This window comes from Mustelus asterias, chromosome 10 (assembly GCF_964213995.1).
Source record: "Mustelus asterias chromosome 10, sMusAst1.hap1.1, whole genome shotgun sequence".
NCBI lineage: Eukaryota > Metazoa > Chordata > Chondrichthyes > Carcharhiniformes > Triakidae > Mustelus > Mustelus asterias.
Genome location: NC_135810.1, coordinates 78,820,368 through 78,839,501, shown reverse-complemented (window position 1 = coordinate 78,839,501; position 19,134 = coordinate 78,820,368). Strand labels below are relative to the sequence as shown.

General features: G+C 44.6%; 1 protein-coding gene across 1 annotated transcript in view; it reads right to left on the bottom strand.

The window, feature by feature from the left end:
* Positions 1-19,134, bottom strand: part of LOC144500054 (coiled-coil domain-containing protein 138-like) — a 101,609-nt gene that overhangs the window by 45,802 nt on the left and 36,673 nt on the right. Inside the window, exons 4-5 of the mRNA XM_078222816.1 lie at positions 6,213-6,334; positions 1,659-1,843 (exon numbers count right to left, since the gene is read on the bottom strand). Coding sequence (XP_078078942.1) covers positions 1,659-1,843; positions 6,213-6,334 — 307 coding nt within the window. The remainder of the gene's footprint in view (positions 1-1,658; positions 1,844-6,212; positions 6,335-19,134) is intronic.

Genomic DNA, 19,134 nt, shown 5'->3' with positions numbered 1-19,134 from the left:
ATTTCATCAATTTCCTTCAAATTGAAAAATCATGAATCAAATAATGCTTCAACCTTCACTGTTCTATGGAATACTAGATTAGTTTTCGTCATTGCTATTCACAATTTAACCCATGGAGGACTGGTAACATACTGTTGAATCTGTGCTTCATTCCTTCCAAGGTCAATATATATTTTCTAAGGTTTGGTAACAATACACAGTTATCAAGACGAGGTCCAACTACCGTGGAAACTGTTCTTGCTTTATATTCTAGCCCTCTAGTTATAAAGGCTAACAATGCATTGCCTGTTTTAATGTCAAACTTGGTACTTTGAGGATCAAATTCTGCAATGTCAATTGTTCTGTGAAATTATGTACCCCTCATTTCATATACCATTCTTCCTCTATGTAGGAGTATTTTTCTTATAATTTTAAAGTTGCGGACACGTAGATAACGTTCAATAGGTATCATCAGCAAGTAGGTAATTACTATTTCACACTACTAAAAAATAGGTAGGGTTGAGCTGAGTGGGGTCAATTCTAAGATTTGGTTGCACTGAAGGACAGTCTCAGGGTTTTGCAGAACTGATGTGCAAGGTTAGAGTTTAGCTACACTGTGGGAGGTAGCTGGGGTTTGGCAGAATGGCGAGAGATCTTGTGGTCTTAGCACCACTTTGGAGAAGGAATTTGGGGATCTGGTGTTTGGCAGAATGTTAGGACGAATTATAGCATTTGGTTCACTGATGAATTCCTGGGGTCTGTCAGCATAAAGGACCAGGGCAGTGGGAGGGCGGGGGTGGCAGTTAAACAAACAGACAACAGAAGTTTAAGTTTCTCTGAGACTTCTGCAAATATTGAATTTAGCATTTCCTGGGTGTTTTTCTGTGTCTCTCTCACTCAGCTACCACTAATTATAATGCTTACATTTTCCAATATTGACATATTTCAGTTTGCCTGAGAAGCATTCAAATTAACCATCTGTCCTTTATTTTGGGAATAGAGGAAATAAATTGGGATGAGGAAGAATACTTTACCCCTTCTCCCTCAGCCTGTACTGTTTTGAAAAATTATTTAAAAATGTAATTGAATATCTACTTTAATTCAGCATTCCATTTTTATTGAAACTATTTCTCAACCATAAACTGACTTGTTATATTAGTTATTACGCTAGTCCAAATGCAACCTTACTTTTGAATATAGATACTGAAGAAACTAAGTTAAAGAACAGGCCCAAGCACTCAATTTTGAGAGATGCAGTGTGAGCGACTTTCGTATAATCTGACTAGATTCTGGTTTTGGTTCCGTACTTCATATGTTTTCATCAAACAGAATTGCTATCACCACAATTTACATCCACATTCAAGTTAACTGCATCATAGTAACAAAAGGCAGCAAAGTAGTTTTCCCCACAACTTTTAAGAATTGTACAGTGGTGTTTACAATGTAAGAATTAGTTTCTGCTTTGGAGCATTTGTTCCAATCATTCCAAATTAAGCCCCAGGGAGTGAAGTTTTAGTCGCTAATTGGGTGCAGGGAGAGTAATGAATCAAAAGCTGAAAGAAAGTCATGCCCGGTAAAGTTTTTGGCTAATCCAGACATGGTTAGAATTAGCATTTGCTTAAAAGCAACTGACTACTAAACTAGTTTTGACAATCATAATTATGCCATTCAAGTAGCACCTGCAAGTGTTGCCGTATGCACGTTAACTCATTATAAATTTGCATTATATCAGTTGGCAAAAGACAGGCATCTTCCCAAGATTCCGAAAGGCATCCATTCTTCTTTGATCCTGTAATGTCATCTGTACAGGGAACTGAAGTTGAAGTGAAATTGGTGGCAGCTATGTCGGAAGGTAATGTAACATCTGAAGACAAGAACAAGGTTAGAAACTCATGACAGGGATCTTTTAAAAAAATTACAGTGACAAAATTAAATATATTTCTTACATATTAATCCTGGCATATAACGATCTACTCTAATATCACAAGGTCAGACCAAAGATGGAAAGTAACAACTTAAACTGACCGTATGGGAATGAATGTGGGGACATTTGCAACTATGACAGACAAAATTAGCATGTTTTGGATGAAGTAGTCAAATATCTATAAGCAAAAATGTGAGATGGCAGAAGTATCAGAAATCATATATTTTGTCATTGTTTAAACCCAAGGTATCTTTAGCAAGAAAACCAAGTACACCAGTCTATATCTACTGGCTTAGATGATATTGAACGCATACCAAATTATGGGGGCAATGCTCCCATCCCGCTGCACTAATTTTTTAGTGCAGCGGGCCAGGAGATTCTCAATTCAGCCGATTCGCAGGGTTCACGCATGCGTTCCTGCCCCGATAGCGTTTCCCAATGCTGGATATCCGACAGTGTCAGTTCCATGCCAGAAATCGGCAGAGAGGAGCAAAGACCATTTAAATGGTCATTTTAATACAATTTAAATATAATTAGCGGGCCCGGGACTGAAATCTCCAGACCTGCTAGCATCTCCCCCACTGCCAGAGTGGTTTGCTCCAGCGGAGATTACAGTGGTCCACTAATGGGGAACTAACGGCCCGACCCCGCTGGAGTGAAGGGGGGGGGGGGGGGTGTGGGTGGAGGCGCAATCAGGACCCCTTGTGCATTGGCACCTGGCAGTGCCAGTCTTGGCCCCTTGGGGGAGTGAATTTGGGACTGGGGGCGGGGGGTGGTTCAAGGCTGGCATACGAACGGTGGAGGGCCAGCGATCGAGCTGGCCAGCAATCAGGAGGCGGTAGTGTGGGACTACTGCGCATGTGCCGATCTTAGCGCTGACAGATCGGCGAATGCGCAGTGGCCCATGCTGCCAGCTTCTCCAGCGGGAATAGGCCCTGTTCACTGATTTTTAATGATATACATGCTAATGTCCTCTGCAGTGCACAGAGTGTGGGAAATTTTTCCCTGAACTCCCACTAAAAAATCCAGTGTAAATTACTCCAGTTTTCACTAAATTCGACACTTAGAATTTTTTGAGGAGAATTCCGGCCCACATCAATTCACATGAAATGCATTTGATGAATCGTTTACTCCACTTTTCTCTCCCTCGTGTCACTATTCGAGGAAGAGCAGGAGAGTTCTTGCTGTATCCTGGCCAATATCATTTTCTAAACCAACATCACCAACAAACAAAATTACTGGTCATTTACCTCATTGCTCTTCGCGAGCAATGTGCAAACTGACTGCCAAGTTTCCCGACATTACTAAGGTAACAAGGGCTTTCAAATATCCTGAAATTGTGAATGGTGCTTTATACATGCAGGTTCTATTTTTGGGATTGAAGTTTATGACCTGAATCTTATGGTATTAGGAGTCAGTGAGTCAACATAAGTCACTGATGCACCTTGGGACTCCGATGAAGTCCCGATGTGAACACGCGCGAGGTATACATGCGGGAATTTTAAAATTACAATTTTACCCTGTCTGGATTGCTGCATGATTCTCTATAACAGTGCGACCAGAGGGCCAGAGCTACAGAGATTTGAACTGTTTGCCCTACACATATGCTGACTTTCACACAGATTTACTTAGAGCTTTACCTGACAGGTATAAAGCCTGCTTCGGAGCATAAATCTAAATCAACTGGAGTGTCAAAGCACAATGGCAACTGCAACAATGTTCACCCCATCCTGGCTTCCTGTCCTGACAATTTTCACCTGCCCCCTTCTAACAATGTTACCCTCTCCCTGACAGCAATGTTCACCCCCATACCGACAATGTTGACACCTCCATCCAAACAACATTCACCCTCACTCGCCGCCGCCTCTTGGCAATGTTCATCCACCGCCACCTTTCAGCAATGTTCACCCCCACCCGACAATGTTCACAAGTCCTCGCAATGCTCATCTCCCCTTGAACTCAATATTCATCCTCATCCCAGCAATGTTTACCTTTCCCCCTCCCAACAACATTCGCCCCACCTCTTGACAATGTTTCAACCCCCTCCATACTGTTCACCCTCTATCCTGACAATGTTCATCCCTGACAAAGCAATGTTCACCCGCCATTTAGGCTCACCATCCCATTCTCACCCCCTGATAATGTCCATCCCCTCTCCTGACTCACTTTCTGGAATCCCCGGCTCCTTTTTGGCCAATATTGGAAGAGTGAGCATTATAGGGGGAGTGGAGGGGGTTAGAGAAAGTGAGCACTGTCACGGGTGAGATTGAGTATTTGTGGGATGAGCAAGGCGTGAGCATGGTCAGAAATGAGAGTGAGCTATATCAAAAGGGCAAGGAAGGGAGGGTGAGCATTTTTGGAAGAGGTGAGGAATTGGATGAACAATTGGGGGGGTTGATGAAAGGGTGAGCATGGTCAGGGTGGTTAGGAAGGGGATGAGCATTGTCAGGGTGGTTAGGAAGGGGATGAGCATGGTCAGAGTGGTTAGGAAAGGGATGAGCAGTGTCAGGGTGGTTAGGAAAGGGATGAGCATTGTCAGGGTGGTTAGGAAGGGGATGAGCATGGTCAGAGTGGTTAGGAAAGGGGTGAGCATGGTCAGAGTGGTTAGGAAAGGGATGAGCATGGTCAGAGTGGTTAGGAAGAGGATGAGCATGGTCAGAGTGGTTAGGAAGGGGATGAGCAGTGTCAGGGTGGTTAGGAAGGAGATGAGCATGGTCAGGGTGATTAGGAAGAGGATGAGCATGGTCAGGGTGGTTAGGAAGGGGATGAGCAGTGTCAGGGTGATTAGGAAGAGGATGAGCATGGTCAGGGTGGTTAGGAAGGAGATGAGCATTGTCAGGGTGGTTAGGAAGGGGATGAGCATTGTTGGAGTGGGTTTGGAATGGGGTGTGCATTGTCAGGTAGTGGGGATGAGAAGGGAGTGACCTTTGTTGGGGGCTGTGAGGAACAGGGTGGGCATTGTCAGGGTAGTGAGGAAATGGTTGAACACTATCAGAGGGGATAAAGAGCAGGAGGAGCATTGTTGGTAGGGGTGGGAAAGGAGTGAGCTTTGTTTGGGGTGCAAGGAACAGGGTGAGCATTGTCGGTGGGGGTGAGCATTATCAGGAAAGTGAGGAAGTGTGTGGACACCGTCAGAGGGGGTGATGAATGGGATAAGCATTGTGGAAATCTGTGAGGAATGGGGTTAGCATTGTCGTGGTGGATGAACATCAGCAGGGAGGGTGAAGAAGGGGGTGAGCATTGTCAGGGTAATGAGAAGGGGCTAAGCATTGCCAGGGTAGTGAGAAGGGGGTAAGCATTGCCAGGGTAGTGAGGAACGGGTGGGGTGAGCATTGTGTCGAATGAGATGAAGAACAGAGAGAGTATCGTCAAGGATGGTGGTGAGTATTGTTGGGTGGTGAGGAAGATGGTGAGAATTGTCGAGGGGTGAGGAAGGAGGTGAGCATTGTCGGGGGTTGAGTTGAGGAAACACTGTTGGGAGTGAGCACTGTTGGGGGTAAGGGAGGGTGAGCACTCGTGGAGGGGATGGAGAGCAAGGACTGTTGGTGGGAGAGGGGGGCAATGTGAGGGAGGAGTAAGCACCGTTGGCAAGAGAAGGCCGACCCGCATTGGGGGTTACAACTCCATTGAAAACAGCTCAAATCAATGAACGGAGGTGTACCTTCTTTGCTGCTGACAAGATGATCTGGGTCTATGAATTGTTGCAGATTCTCCTTTTAGAAGCAGCAGAAATAGTCCAGTGGGGTGACCATTCACTCTGTGTCTTTATTAAGTATGGCTGCATAATCCCAAATATAATTTGAAGTTACCACGCTCAATACAACATACTAGAAAGGCTCCCCAATTTGTGGCTGAACTCAACGAGGGCAGGTTCAGAGAGGAATCTACTGCAATTCCTCAAATTTCTTTGCAATGTGACCACCTTGTAAGGTACAACATGTTTTTAATCTAAAAACTTGAAATACATATTTTCTTGACGGAAGTATAAGGACGGCAAAACTGTTCAATGTTCTGTTTCATAGAGGGCACACCCATGTTGGGTGATTGGCCCAGTATCAAGACAAGAGTCATACAGACCCATACCATGTCATTGGCAATCAGTAGAAACGGAATCAAAGATTGAGCACACCACAAAAATTGCTTGACCATACAGGAAAACAAAATGACAGCATCTCTTTTGTTTGTATGCCATTTTCCTTTGAGCTCTTTGAGAACATACTGTTCCCATCGTCTTGCCAAACCAAGAACAAAAACAAAGCATCACGACAGACATCAGTATAAAACAAGTTCAAGTTTCATCAGTACTAACCAGTTTCTGTATAAAGCTGTGTTCCACTATCTTGTTTTGTGTGCATTATGGGTTCTTCCTCACTGAAGAATCCCTCTAATGCTTGATTTGAACCATGAGCATTGTCATAAATGTCATCAGCCCTGTAAGTTTAATGAAGGGAGCGAGGATCATTAATCTGTTTAAAATACAAGATAATTTAGACACCTTTTCTTTAAACACATCAGCATGGACACCAGATGTGCATCTACTAATGTTTTCATATGCATGAAGCAACTGAATTAAGTTCATGTTTGAAACTCACTGTATAATCAATGTTGCTTTGACTACAAAACAGTCAATAAGAAACTTCAATCAGTAATTCAATGGCTGTGATGCCATTTGGAATGTTCTGAATATGGAAAACACTATATAAAAGCAAGAGCCATGTTCTGAAAAAAATGATAATGGTGGGCATTTACTTTTGTATTGCATGCAGCATAACCAAAATCACATTCTTAAAAAGAACTCTATTATTGGAATTCAAGAATTATATCTACAGAATTACAAAAGAACCACATCAGTCAGGCAACAAATAATTTGTTTCAATAATCATCTATTAAGTTAATTGACCAAATGTGTAATTGTTCATTCACTGGGAAGGTAATAGAAGATACCAATCAGCAACAAACATCCAGCGTAAAACCAAGCCAATGAAATACATTCTATTCAAAATTTGTTGTGGAGAAGGTTGGGAAAGAATTAAAGAACAAAGAACAGTACAGCACAGAAATAGACCCGACGGCCCACCAAGCCTGCGCCCACACATGACGCCTTTCTAAACTAAAGACTTTTGCCTAAACACAGTCCGTATCCCTCTATCCCCTGCCTATTCATGTATCTGTCAAAATGCCTCTTAAACATTGTGATTGTATCTGCTTCTACCACTTTCTCTGGTAATGCACTTACTGCCCTCTGTGCAAAATAACTTGCCTCTCACATCACATAGAACATAGAACATAGAACAGTACAGCACAGAACAGGCCCTTCGGCCCACGATGTTGTGCTGAGCTTTATCTGAAACCAAGATCAAGCTATCCCACTCCCTATCATCCTGGTGTGCTCCATGTGCCTATCCAATAACCGCTTAAATGTTCCTAAAGTGTCTGACTCCACTATCACTGCAGGTAGTCCATTCCACATCCCAACCACGCTCTGCGTAAAGAACCTACCTCTGATATCCTTCCTATATCTCCCACCACGAACCAAAGAACAAACAAAGAACAAAGAACAATACAGCACAGGAACAGGCCCTTCGGCCCTCCAAGCCCGCGCCGCTCCCCGGTCCAGGATTGAATCCGGAATCCAGGATCCCCGCCCAATTTTCCAGCCTATCTACATCCTAATATCCTATCCACCGAGCTGTCCCTCACAGCTACGATGCTTTGTTCATCACAACCTATTAACTCACCCCCACCCCCCCATTCCAGACCATGTGATCTCCAGGGAGAGGCGAAAACCCAGAGTGAAAACCCCAGGGCCAATATGGGAAAAAAAAAATCTGGGAAATTCCTCTCTGACCCCCTGTGGCGATCGAAACGAGTCCAGGAGATCACATTGGCCCTGATCAGAAAAATGCTTCCCAACCCTATTCATTTCCACTTCTGCTTTACGAACACCATCTGAATTCCCTGCCCCCGAGACAGGTTCCCAACTATCCGCAGTCTCGCTCTGTACTGGCACCAGCAAGATGATCATAGAATGAAGCCTTGAAACGAGAAACAAAGAACAATTAGCCCGCGCCGCTCCCTGGTCCAAACTAGACCACTCTTTTGTATCCCTCCATTCCCACTCCGTTCATATAGCTGTCTAGATAAGTCTTAAACGTTCCCAGTGTGTCCGCCTCCACCACCTTGCCCGGCAACACATTCCAGGCCCCCACGACCCTCTGTGTGAAATATGTCCTTCTGATATCTGTGTTAAACCTCCCCCCCTTCACCTTGAACCTATGACCCCTCGTGAATGTCACCACCGACCCGGGGAAAAGCTTCCCACCGTTCACCCTATCTATGCCTTTCATAATTTTATACACCTCTATTAAGTCTCCCCTCATCCTCCGTCTTTCCAAGGAGAACAACCCCAGTTTCCCCAATCTCTCCTCATAACCAAGCCCCTCCATACCAGGCAACATCCTGGTAAACCTCCTCTGTACTCTCTCCAAAGCCTCCACGTCCTTCTGGTAGTGTGGCGACCAGAACTGGACGCAGTATTCCAAATGCGGCCGAACCAACGTTCTATACATCTGCAACATCAGACCCCAACTTTTATACTCTATGCCCCGTCCTATAAAGGCAAGCATGCCATATGCCTTCTTCACCACCTTCTCCACCTGTGACGTCACCTTCAAAGATCTGTGGACTTGCACATCCAGGTCCCTCTGCGTCTCTACACCCTTTATGGTTCTTCCATTTATCGTGTAGCTCCTCCCTACATTATTCCCACCAAAATGCATCACTTCGCATTTATCAGGATTGAACTCCATCTGCCATTTCTTTGCCCAAATTTCCAGCCTATCTATATCCTTCTGTAGCCTCTGACAATGTTCCTCACTCTCTGCAAGTCCTGCCAGTTTTGTGTCGTCCGCAAACTTACTGATCACCCCAGTTACTCCCTCTTCCAGATCATTTATATAAATCACAAACAGCAGAGGTCCCAATACAGAGCCCTGCGGAACACCACTAGTCACAGGCCTCCAGCCGGAAAAAGACCCTTCCACTACCACCCTCTGTCTTCTATGACCAAGCCAGTTCTCCACCCATCTAGCCACCTCCCCCTTTATCCCATGAGATCCAACCTTTTTCACTAGCCTACCATGAGGGACTTTGTCAAACGCTTTACTAAAGTCCATATAGACAACATCCACGGCCCTTCCTTCGTCAACCATTCTGGTCACTTCTTCAAAAAACACCACCAGGTTAGTGAGGCATGACCTCCCTCTCACAAAACCATGCTGACTATCGTTAATGAGTTTATTCCTTTCTAAATGCGCATACATCCTATCTCTAAGAATCTTCTCCAACAACTTCCCCACCACGGACGTCAAGCTCACCGGCCTATAATTACCCGGGTTATCCTTCCTACCCTTCTTAAATAACGGGACCACATTAGCTATCCTCCAATCCTCTGGGACCTCACCTGTGTCCAGTGACGAGACAAAGATTTGCGTCAGAGGCCCAACGATTTCACCTCTCGTCTCCCTGAGCAGCCTTGGATAGATTCCATCAGGCCCTGGGGATTTGTCAGTCTTTATATTCTCTAACAAACCTAACACTTCCTCCTTTGTAATGGAGATTTTCTCCAACGGTTCAACACTCCCCTCCGAGACACTCCCAGTCAACACATCCCTCTCCTTTGTGAATACCAACGCAAAGTATTCATTTAGGATCTCCCCTACTTCTTTGGCTCCAAGCATAAGTCCCCACTTTTGTCCCTGAGAGGTCCGATTTTTTCCCTAACAACCCTTTTGTTCCTAACGTATGAATAAAATGCCTTGGGATTCTCCTTAATCCTGTCTGCCAAGAACATTTCGTGACCCCTTTTTGCTCTTCTAATTCCCCGTTTGAGTACTTTCCTACTTTCTTTGTACTCCTCCAGAGCTCCCTCCGTTTTTAGCTGCTTGGACCTAACATACGCCTCTCTTTTCTTTTTGACCAGTCCCTCAATTTCCCTGGTTATCCACGGTTCTCTAATCCTACCCTTCCTATCCTTCTTTTTTACAGGCACATGCTTGTCCTGTAGCCCTAACAACTGTTCCTTAAAAGACTGCCACATACCAGATGTGGATTTACCCTCAAACAGCCTCTCCCAATCAAGAGCTGCCAATTTCTGCCTGATCCCACTAAAGTTAGCCTTCCCCCAATCCAACACCTTACCCTTGGGACACCACTCATCCTTTTCCATCACTATCCTAAAGCTAACAGAATTGTGCTCACTATTTGCCACATGTTCCCCTACCAAAACTTTGAAGACCTGACCGGGCTCATTCCCCAGTACCAGGTCCAGTATAGCCCCCTCTCTAGTCGGGCTGTCTACATATTGTTCCAACGAACCCTCCTGTACACATTTTACAAATTCCTCCCCATCCAGAGTCCCTGCCCTCAGCGATTTCCAGTCTATACCAGGGAAATTGAAGTCTCCCACTACAACAACCCTATTTTTCCTGCACCTATCCAGTATCTCCTGACATATCCATTCTTCCACTTCCCTTGGGCTGTTGGGGGGCCTGTAGTACACCCCCAACATAGTGACTGCGCCTTTCCTGTTTCTAAGCTCCACCCAGAGTGACTCGTTACACGACCCCTCTGAATTGTCCTCCCTCTGCACCGCTGTAATATGCTCATATAAAAAATATGTAATATAAAAAAAAGAACCCTATAGTTATGCCCCTTGTAATACCTCCATCCACCCGAGGAAATAGTCTTTGAACGTTCACTCTATCTATCCCCTTCATCATTTTATAAACCTTTATTAAGTCTCCCCTCAGCCTCCTCCGCTCCAGAGAGAACAGCCCTAGCTCCCTCAACCTTTCCTCATAAGACCTACCCTCCAAACCAGGCAGCATCCTGGTAAATCTCCTCTGCACTCTTTCCAGCACTTCCACATCCTTCTTATAGTGAGGTGACCAGAACTGCACACAATATTCCAAATGTGGTCTCACCAAGGTCCAGTTGCAGCATAACCCCACGGCTCTTAAACTCCAACCCCCTGTTAATAAAAGCTAACACACTATAGGCCTTCTTCACGGCTCTGTCCACTTGAGTGGCAACCTTCGGAGATCTGTGGATATGGACCCCAAGATCTCCCTGTTCCTCCACAGTCTTCAGAACCCTACCTTTGCCCCACATTTAATCCACATTTAAATTAGCCCTACTAAAATGAATCACCTCACATTTATCAGGGTTAAACTCCATCTGCCATTTTTCTGCCCAGCTTTGCATCCTATCTATGTCTCTTTGCAGCCTACAACAGCCCTCCACCTCATCCACTACTCCACTAATCTTGGTCTCATCAACAAATTTACTGATCCACCCTTCAGCCCCCTCCTCGAAGTCATTAATAAAAATCACAGAGCAGAGGACCAAGCACTGATCCCTGTGGCACTCCGCTAGCAACCTGCCTCCAGTCTGAAAAATTTCCATCCACCACCACCCTCTGTCTTCGATCAGATAGCCAGTTACCTATCCAATCGGCCAACTTTCCCTCTATCCCACACCTCCTTACTTTAATCATAAGCCGACCATGGGGGACCTTATCAAACACCTTACTAAAATCCATGTATATGACATCAACTGCCCTACCTTCATCAACACACTTAGTTACCTCCTCAAAAAATTATATCAAATTTGTGAGGCACGACTTGCCCTTCACGAATCTGTGCTGACTATCCCGGATTAATCTGCATCTTTCTAAATGGTCTAAATCTCCTTTAAACTTTCCCCCTTTTACCTTAGTAATTGACATATCTACCCTGAGAAAAAGACTATGACTATCCATGCCTCTCATAATTTTTTAAACTTCTATCAGGTCATCCCTTAGCCTCCAACTTTCAAGTGAAAACAAACCAAGTTTGTCCAATCTCTCCTCATAGCTAATGCCCTCCAAACCAGACATCCTAGTAAACCTTTTCTGTACCCTCTCCAAAGCTTCCACATCATTCTGGTCATGTGACGACCAGAACTGTATGTAATATTCCAAATGTGGCCTAAATAAAGTTCAATACAGCTGCAAAATGGCTCGTCAATTTTTATACTCTATGCCCCAACTGATAAAGGCAAGTGTGCCATACGCCTTCTTGACCACCTTATCCACTTGTGTTGCTACTTTCAGGGAAATGTGGATTTGTACGCCTAGATTTGTCTGATGTTAATGCTTCTAAAAGGTTCTGCCATTTACTGTATACTTCCCTCCTGCATTAGATCTTCCAAAATGGATCACCTCACATTTGTCCAGATTAAATTCCATCTGCCATTTCTCTGCCCAAGTCTATCTATATCCTATCTATCTGCCTATCTATATCCTGCTGTATTCTCTGGCAACCCTTCTCACTATTTGCAGCTCCCCCAATCTTTGTATTGTCTGCAAACTTACTAATCAGATCACCTACATTCTCCTCCAATATATAATATATATATATTTTTAAAAATCAGAAACATACCCTTCCACCACTACTCTTCTTACCAGCTCACTGCGGATCCCATGTGACTCCACCTTCTGTATCAGCCTGCTGTGAGGGACTTTGTCAAAGGCCTTGCAAAAGTTCATGTAGACAACATCCACTGCCCTGCCCTCAATCATCTGTCACTTCCTCAAAAAAATTCAATCAGGTTTGTGAGACACGGCCTCCCCTCCACAAAGCCATGCTGCCTATCGTTAATAAGTCCACATTTTTCCAAAAGTGAGTAAATCCGTTCCTTAAGAATCTTCTCCAATAATTTCCCTCCACTGATGCAAGCCCCATGGGTCTGCAATTTCCCGAATTATCACTGTTGCTCTTGTTAAACAAAGGAACACCATTGGCTATCCTGCAGTCCTCTGGGGCCTCTCCTGTGACTAAAGAGGATACAAAGATTTCGTACAAGGCCTCACCAATTCCCTCCCTCAGTTTTCTGGGATAGATCCCATCAGGTCCTGAGGCTTGTCTCCTTTAATGTTTTTCAAGACACCTGACGCTTTAAAATATCAACATGCCCTAGAATATCAACATACCCCTCTCTAGACTCACCATCCACTATGTCTTCCTTTGTGAATACCAATGCAAAGGACCTCACCCAATTCCTGTGGCTCCACAAATAAATTCCCTCCTTTTCCTTGCTACCCTCTTGCTCCTTATACATGTATAAACACCTTGGGATTTTCCTTACTCCTGCTCGTCAGGAACATTTTATGGCCCCTTTAGACCTCCTAACTCTTTATTTAAGTTCTTGCCTGTTTTCTTTATATTCTTCAAGGGCTGGGAGTCTGTCTTCAGTTTCCTAAACCTTACGTAGGCCTCCTTTTTCTTTTTGACTAAGCTCACAATTTCTCTTGCCATCCAAGGTTCCTGAATCTGACCATCCTTATCCTTCATTTTCACAGGAACATGCTGGTCCTGAACTCTAATCAACTGGTCTTTAAAAGATTCCACATGACAAATGTGGATTTACCTTCAAACAGCCGAACCCAATCTACATTTCCCAGTTCCTGCTTAATATCGTCGTAGTTAGCATTCCACCAATTTAGCACTTTCACCCGAGGACTACTCTTACCCTTATCCATAAGTAACTTAAAACTTACAGAATAATGGTCACTGTTCTCAAAATGCTCCCACTCTGAAATTTTGATCACCTGGCCAGGCTCATTCCCCAATACCATGCCCAGGATGGCCCTTTCCCTAGTTGCACTATTTACATATTGGTTCCACAAATTTGCCCCCATCCAAGCCCCTGGCACTAAGGGAAACCCAATCAATATAGGGGAATTTAAAATCACTCACCACAACAGCCCTGTTATTTTTACATTTTTCCATAACCTGCCCACATGTCTGTTCATCTATCTCCTGCTGGTTGTTGGGAGGCCTGTAGTACAACCCCAAAGTGATTGCACCCGGTGGCACAGTGGTTAGCACTGTATCTGAATGCTAATCTATTTCTCCGTGCTTGACTAATCAGCCTCTGGTTTGTCTCCCATTGTGGCTTGCTAACATCGTGTCTCACAGCACCAGGGACCTGGGTTTGATTCCCGGTTTGGGTCACTGTCTGTGCGGAGTCTGCATGTTTTCCCGTGTCTGCGTGAGTTTCCTCCCAAATAGACTCAAGGATGACGTGTTGCCTCCCTGGTGACAGAGTCATAATGTGGAGATGCCGGCATTGGACTGGGGTAAACACAGTAAGAAGTTTAACAACACACCAGGTTAAAGTCCAACAGGTTTATTTGGTAGCAAAAGCCACAAGCTTTCGGAGCCTTAAGCCCCTTCTTCAGGTGAGTGGGAATTCTGTTCACAAACAGGGCATATAAAGACACAAGCTCAATTTACAGAATAATGGTTGGAATGCGAATACTTATAGCTAATCATTGATTAGCTGTTTGTGTCTTTATATGCCCTGTTTGTGAATTCCCACTCACCTGAAGAAGGGACTTAAGGCTCCGAAAGCTTGTGGCTTTTGCTACCAAATAAACCTGTTGGACTTTAACCTGGTGTTGTTAAACTTCTGACAGAGTCATAAGCAGGAAAAGTGATGAGATCCTGCAAAGGGTGTTAGGTAGTAAAATGAAAAGCAGGACCTCTAGGTTTGTAATCTTTGGATTACTCCCTGTGCCACATGCTAGTGAGATTAAGAAGAAGAAAATACAATCAAATACATGGCTAAAGAGCTGGCGTAGGAGGGAGGGCTTCAGATACTTGGATCATTGGGATGTCTGCCAGGGCAGGTGGCACCTGTAAAAGGTGTGAGAGGGGGGGATATAAAAGAGGTGGGGCAGTTGCGTTACTGATTAGGGAGAATATCACAGTTGTACTGAGGGAGGACACCTTGAAGGGCTCATTCACTGAGGCCATGCGAATAGAACTCAGGAATAGGAAGCATGTTTTAAGTTTATTTATTAATGTAACAGGCTTACATTAACACTGCAATTAAGTTACTGTGAAAATCCCTTAATCGCCTGTTCGGGTACACCGAGGGAGAATTTAGCATGGCCAATGCACCTGCGCATCTTTCGAACTTGGGAGGAAACTGGAGCGTCCGGAGGAAGTCAGACATATTGGGTGGAATTTTATGAGAATGATTCTAAGTGTCCAGTTGGTTCAGGCTGGCTCCAGTTAGCGTGAAAATGGGAGAGTTTCTGATCCGTTTTTTGGGCAAGCTTTCACACCCAATCTTATGTACTTAGTCATTGAAAAAATGGTGTAGACTTTTTTTTTTAGCTGCTGCAAGCAGTGGGCTGGACTTAATTCGCCAGCCAGCCTGTAGAGGGAGCTACTGCGCATGTGCAGACATCTGATGCTGCACAAGCGCAATTTCAGCAGCAGGGGTCTGACAGAGAGAGAGAGAACAATTGCGGGTGCGCGCAGCTGATCAGGAGTCCCACAACGCACAGATACACAGCCCCTACCATCCAGATTGATTGCGCCCCCTCCCCATCTGATCCAATCCCGTTACATAGTGACAGCAGGCCCCCCTCCCAATCTGATCACGTTGCAGAGTGGCAGAGTGCAAGAGTGGCAGTGGGCCCACTTCCCTCCATCGGGACGCCTCTTCATGCCCTTTTTACAGTACCTTGTGACTAATAAATAAACTTTAAGTTTCATGCCCTGCCCCCTTACTGATTCTCCCTAATCAGTAACTGCCCTATTGACAGTGCCAAGGTGCCCACTAGGCACTGCCCAGGTTCCAGGCTGGCACACCCAAGGGGCAACCCGCCAAACTTGGGCTGCCCAGCGGGTTTCAATGGCCTCTTGTTCATGGGGAGCAGGTGTTTTCTTCGCCGGGGAGAACCTCTCCCGGCGAAGCCATGAAGACAAGTGAGCCCGGATGATTGAGCGTCAGCCTAACTAAACACATGCTCGTGAATATTACAATATATTTAAAATAAATTACAGCCCCTTGACCAGTTCCGGCACGAGGCTGATCACGCCAGAAATCCAGTTCACATTAAATCGCGAGAGCTGAGGAATTGGGCATGATCCCAATCTCTCAGCTCTTGCACGATTTTACTGACTCGCTCTGAAAATTCCACCCATTGTCTCTGTCTGAATATCACAACCATCTCTACCACCAGACTTCGAAATCCATTTTGAGAGGGTACAGCACCCATTATTCCATTTTTTTCTGCTTTTATTTCAGATTTCCAGCATCTGCAATTTTTAAAAATTCATTCGAGAGACAGGGGCATCGCTGGCTGGCCAACATTTATTGCGCATCCCCAGTTACCCTTGTTCAGAGGGCAGTTAAGAGTCAATCACATTGCTGTGACTCTGGAGTCACATGTAGGCCAGACCAGATAAGGACGGGAGATTTCCTTCCCTCAAGATGACATCAGTGAACCAGATGGGTTTTTCCAACAAAATGGTTTCATGATCAGCCTATTCTTAATTCCAGATTTTTAAAATTAAATTCGAATTGCACTATCCGCCTTGGCAGGATTCAAACACGGGTGCCCAGAACATTAGCCAAGTTTTGGGATTAATAGTCTAGCGAAAATACTACGAGGCCATTGTGTCCCCTTTGCTTTTATATTACCCATTATTTTATGTTGCTTTCTTTTTAAAATAGTGTTTGCTGTCCAATTGTATTTACGGTCATAATGTGACTGTCACATTATTAGTACCTCTTGGCCAAGGGTATGCATCTGTTACTGATAAAGATGCTTCTCATCTTGGCTTGTCTCCAATTCAAAGTAGCTGTTCCCCATGTCTAGGAATTGCCTTTCTTGCCTCAAGCTGCACAGTCACAGCTTCCTGAACATCCAATGCCAACACACCATAACCCCTGTAGGTTCACTCCCTACATATGAAAAATGATGATTTTTAAAAGATGTAACATGCATTATGATTAACAGGGCAACAGAGTAACACAACACTTATTTTTAAACTAGTCTTTTAAGATGGAAGTTGAGAAGCTTTGCCAGCCGAAAGGATTCTGTCTCTTAGTTCTTTGAAGACAAATGGAGGTTGGAAGCTTTTGGCTTTCTCAGATGACAAATTAGCCCCTTTTTCATTGCCTGAGACAACTGTCTGTTGGCCTCTTTTTTTAGGTCAAACCAAACAAACAAACGCACAGGGTCCTTTTCTTCTTGCCGTCTATGATAATCTCTGTGCTCCAGCACTCACTGATCAAACTTCCAGGGAGCACTGATCACACAATGGCCACTGTATGCCAGTGCATGAGGTGACCTGAGCTTTCCCCCTCTGAGCAGCTTGAGGAGCACCCATGCACATGACTGGCTCCCCGTTGCAATGTCACCACCTCCTCATTGACTAGAGTTGATCCATGTTTCCCATGCCTCCTCTCAAAAATTACTAATTGCCATTTAACAAGTTGACAAATAGCTTGTTTGCCTGCTGGATTCAAGATCTGCTATTTTCCAGCAGCTTCCCGACTCCTTTTCAAAAATGGCAGTGTGTTAGGAATCCAGCAGTGTTCAGTGGGGCAGCCACCTCTGCTATAATGTAAAAATTTAGCTGAGTGTGCATGTAGGGAACAGAAACATTTTGACTGACACAGAGATACAGAGAAAGACAAACTTCATAAGAGACACATAGAAGAGGCAAGATAAGTTTTAAGTAGGCCTTAATCGAAGTCTTATATTTTATTTCTAGTACATTTAGATTGTAATGTAATAAAGGCATGCTAGGATATCTGAATGTACATCTTGTGCCATGTGGGAACTTCAGAATTTTTCTTGTGTCCTGGACAACCGTGTGTTTCAGAAGTATTGTCAGTGGGAGAAGCTTGAGCAGCATTTTGGATCTCTGTGATATGCTGATGAGGCTGAGAATTACATGAATAGCATGTTTCAGGAAGCTCTCTCTCAATTTAAGAATGTGTAGGCAGAGAGCGAATGGGTGACCATCAAACAGTCAAGGGGGACCAGGCAGGTTTGGAGAAGCCCTCTATCCAGTTCTGACGAGAAAAAAATATTAAACCCTGTTTCACTCTTTGCACAGCTATCCTCCCAGAAATTAACTTGACTGTCTGCTTCAAGCCCTGCCGGCAACTCTCCTGGCTCTGTTTAAGTGCAGTGCCACCTAGCCCCATGCTAGCAGTCAGCTCTGCAATGTCGCCCTTAGAATATCATAGGTCCTCTTGAATGAGCTCTCCTTTTCCTAGCTCTGCAAAGTTAGCTTTAAAAACTACTTAAGTAAAATTGCCATTATATTCCTGTCTGCATTCCCTGCAGAAAAACAAATGTTGCACAACAAAGCCAACAGTTCTCTCTCACCTGCTTTCTTGTTCTGTATCTCTTGACCACCAATCTGTTCCATCCATTTGTGTCTCTTTCAACTTTTGTCTGCCCTGCTGCTAACGCCCACTCTATCCCACTGCTATTTCCCTTGTTGTACCTGTTAATCTCAGATACTTTCAACCAGTTTACTTACTCCAAGGTTTTACCCCGGTGCCCTTATTTGCAAGGTGGACAAAGGACAAACACAAGTAAAGATTCAACAAGTTTATTAAATAACACTATTAACCCTTAAATTACCCACATAAACCCAGAGGATACCCCAGCAGATTCAAGTATACTACCCGTAAAGATGGCTTGGTTAAATTGCAGGCCCGATTCTCTGAGTCCCTCTGGTCTGTCGTCACGAAAGTGAGTCTCGATGGCCGCTTCTTCCTTCCTTCTCTGGTCAGTCTTCCGAATGATCACGGCTGTCTCCCCTGTCGAGTCTTCGCTCCTTGTGCCTCTGAGTGTGTCCCTTTATCCCCAGCCTGCTTGCCTTTCCAGAAACTTCTCTGGCTTCTGGCCAATGAGGTCCCAGGAGGGGGTTCCAATACCCAGTGGGTTTCTTGATGTCTGCCTGACACCAGGGTCCGCCCCCCAGGTGTCCATCTCCATGTTGTTATCAGGTAAGGTTTCTACAGGATCTCTTGGTGACAGAAAGTCTGGCCCGATCTGGGCTTCTAACAATAGACCGATGCATTTCAATGAGGTGCCATGATCTCCTGCTAAGTCTCAAGTAGAGTGTAACGACCTTTGATGGGTGGTTGATGGGTCAGGCCCAGACACATTTGTGTATTGTACAATTGGCCTGCCTGCGGTTTGACTGTGTTTGATTTCAATGTGCCCAATTCTTTAATTTAGGATATCCAATTTTATCAGCCTTAAAACTAGGCCCTGTTTATATCACCACACCCTCTTTTCCCCTGCCCTTCACTATCTTGACTTATCCTTCACCCTCCTGCTATCTCCCTGTACCTGTCTTACT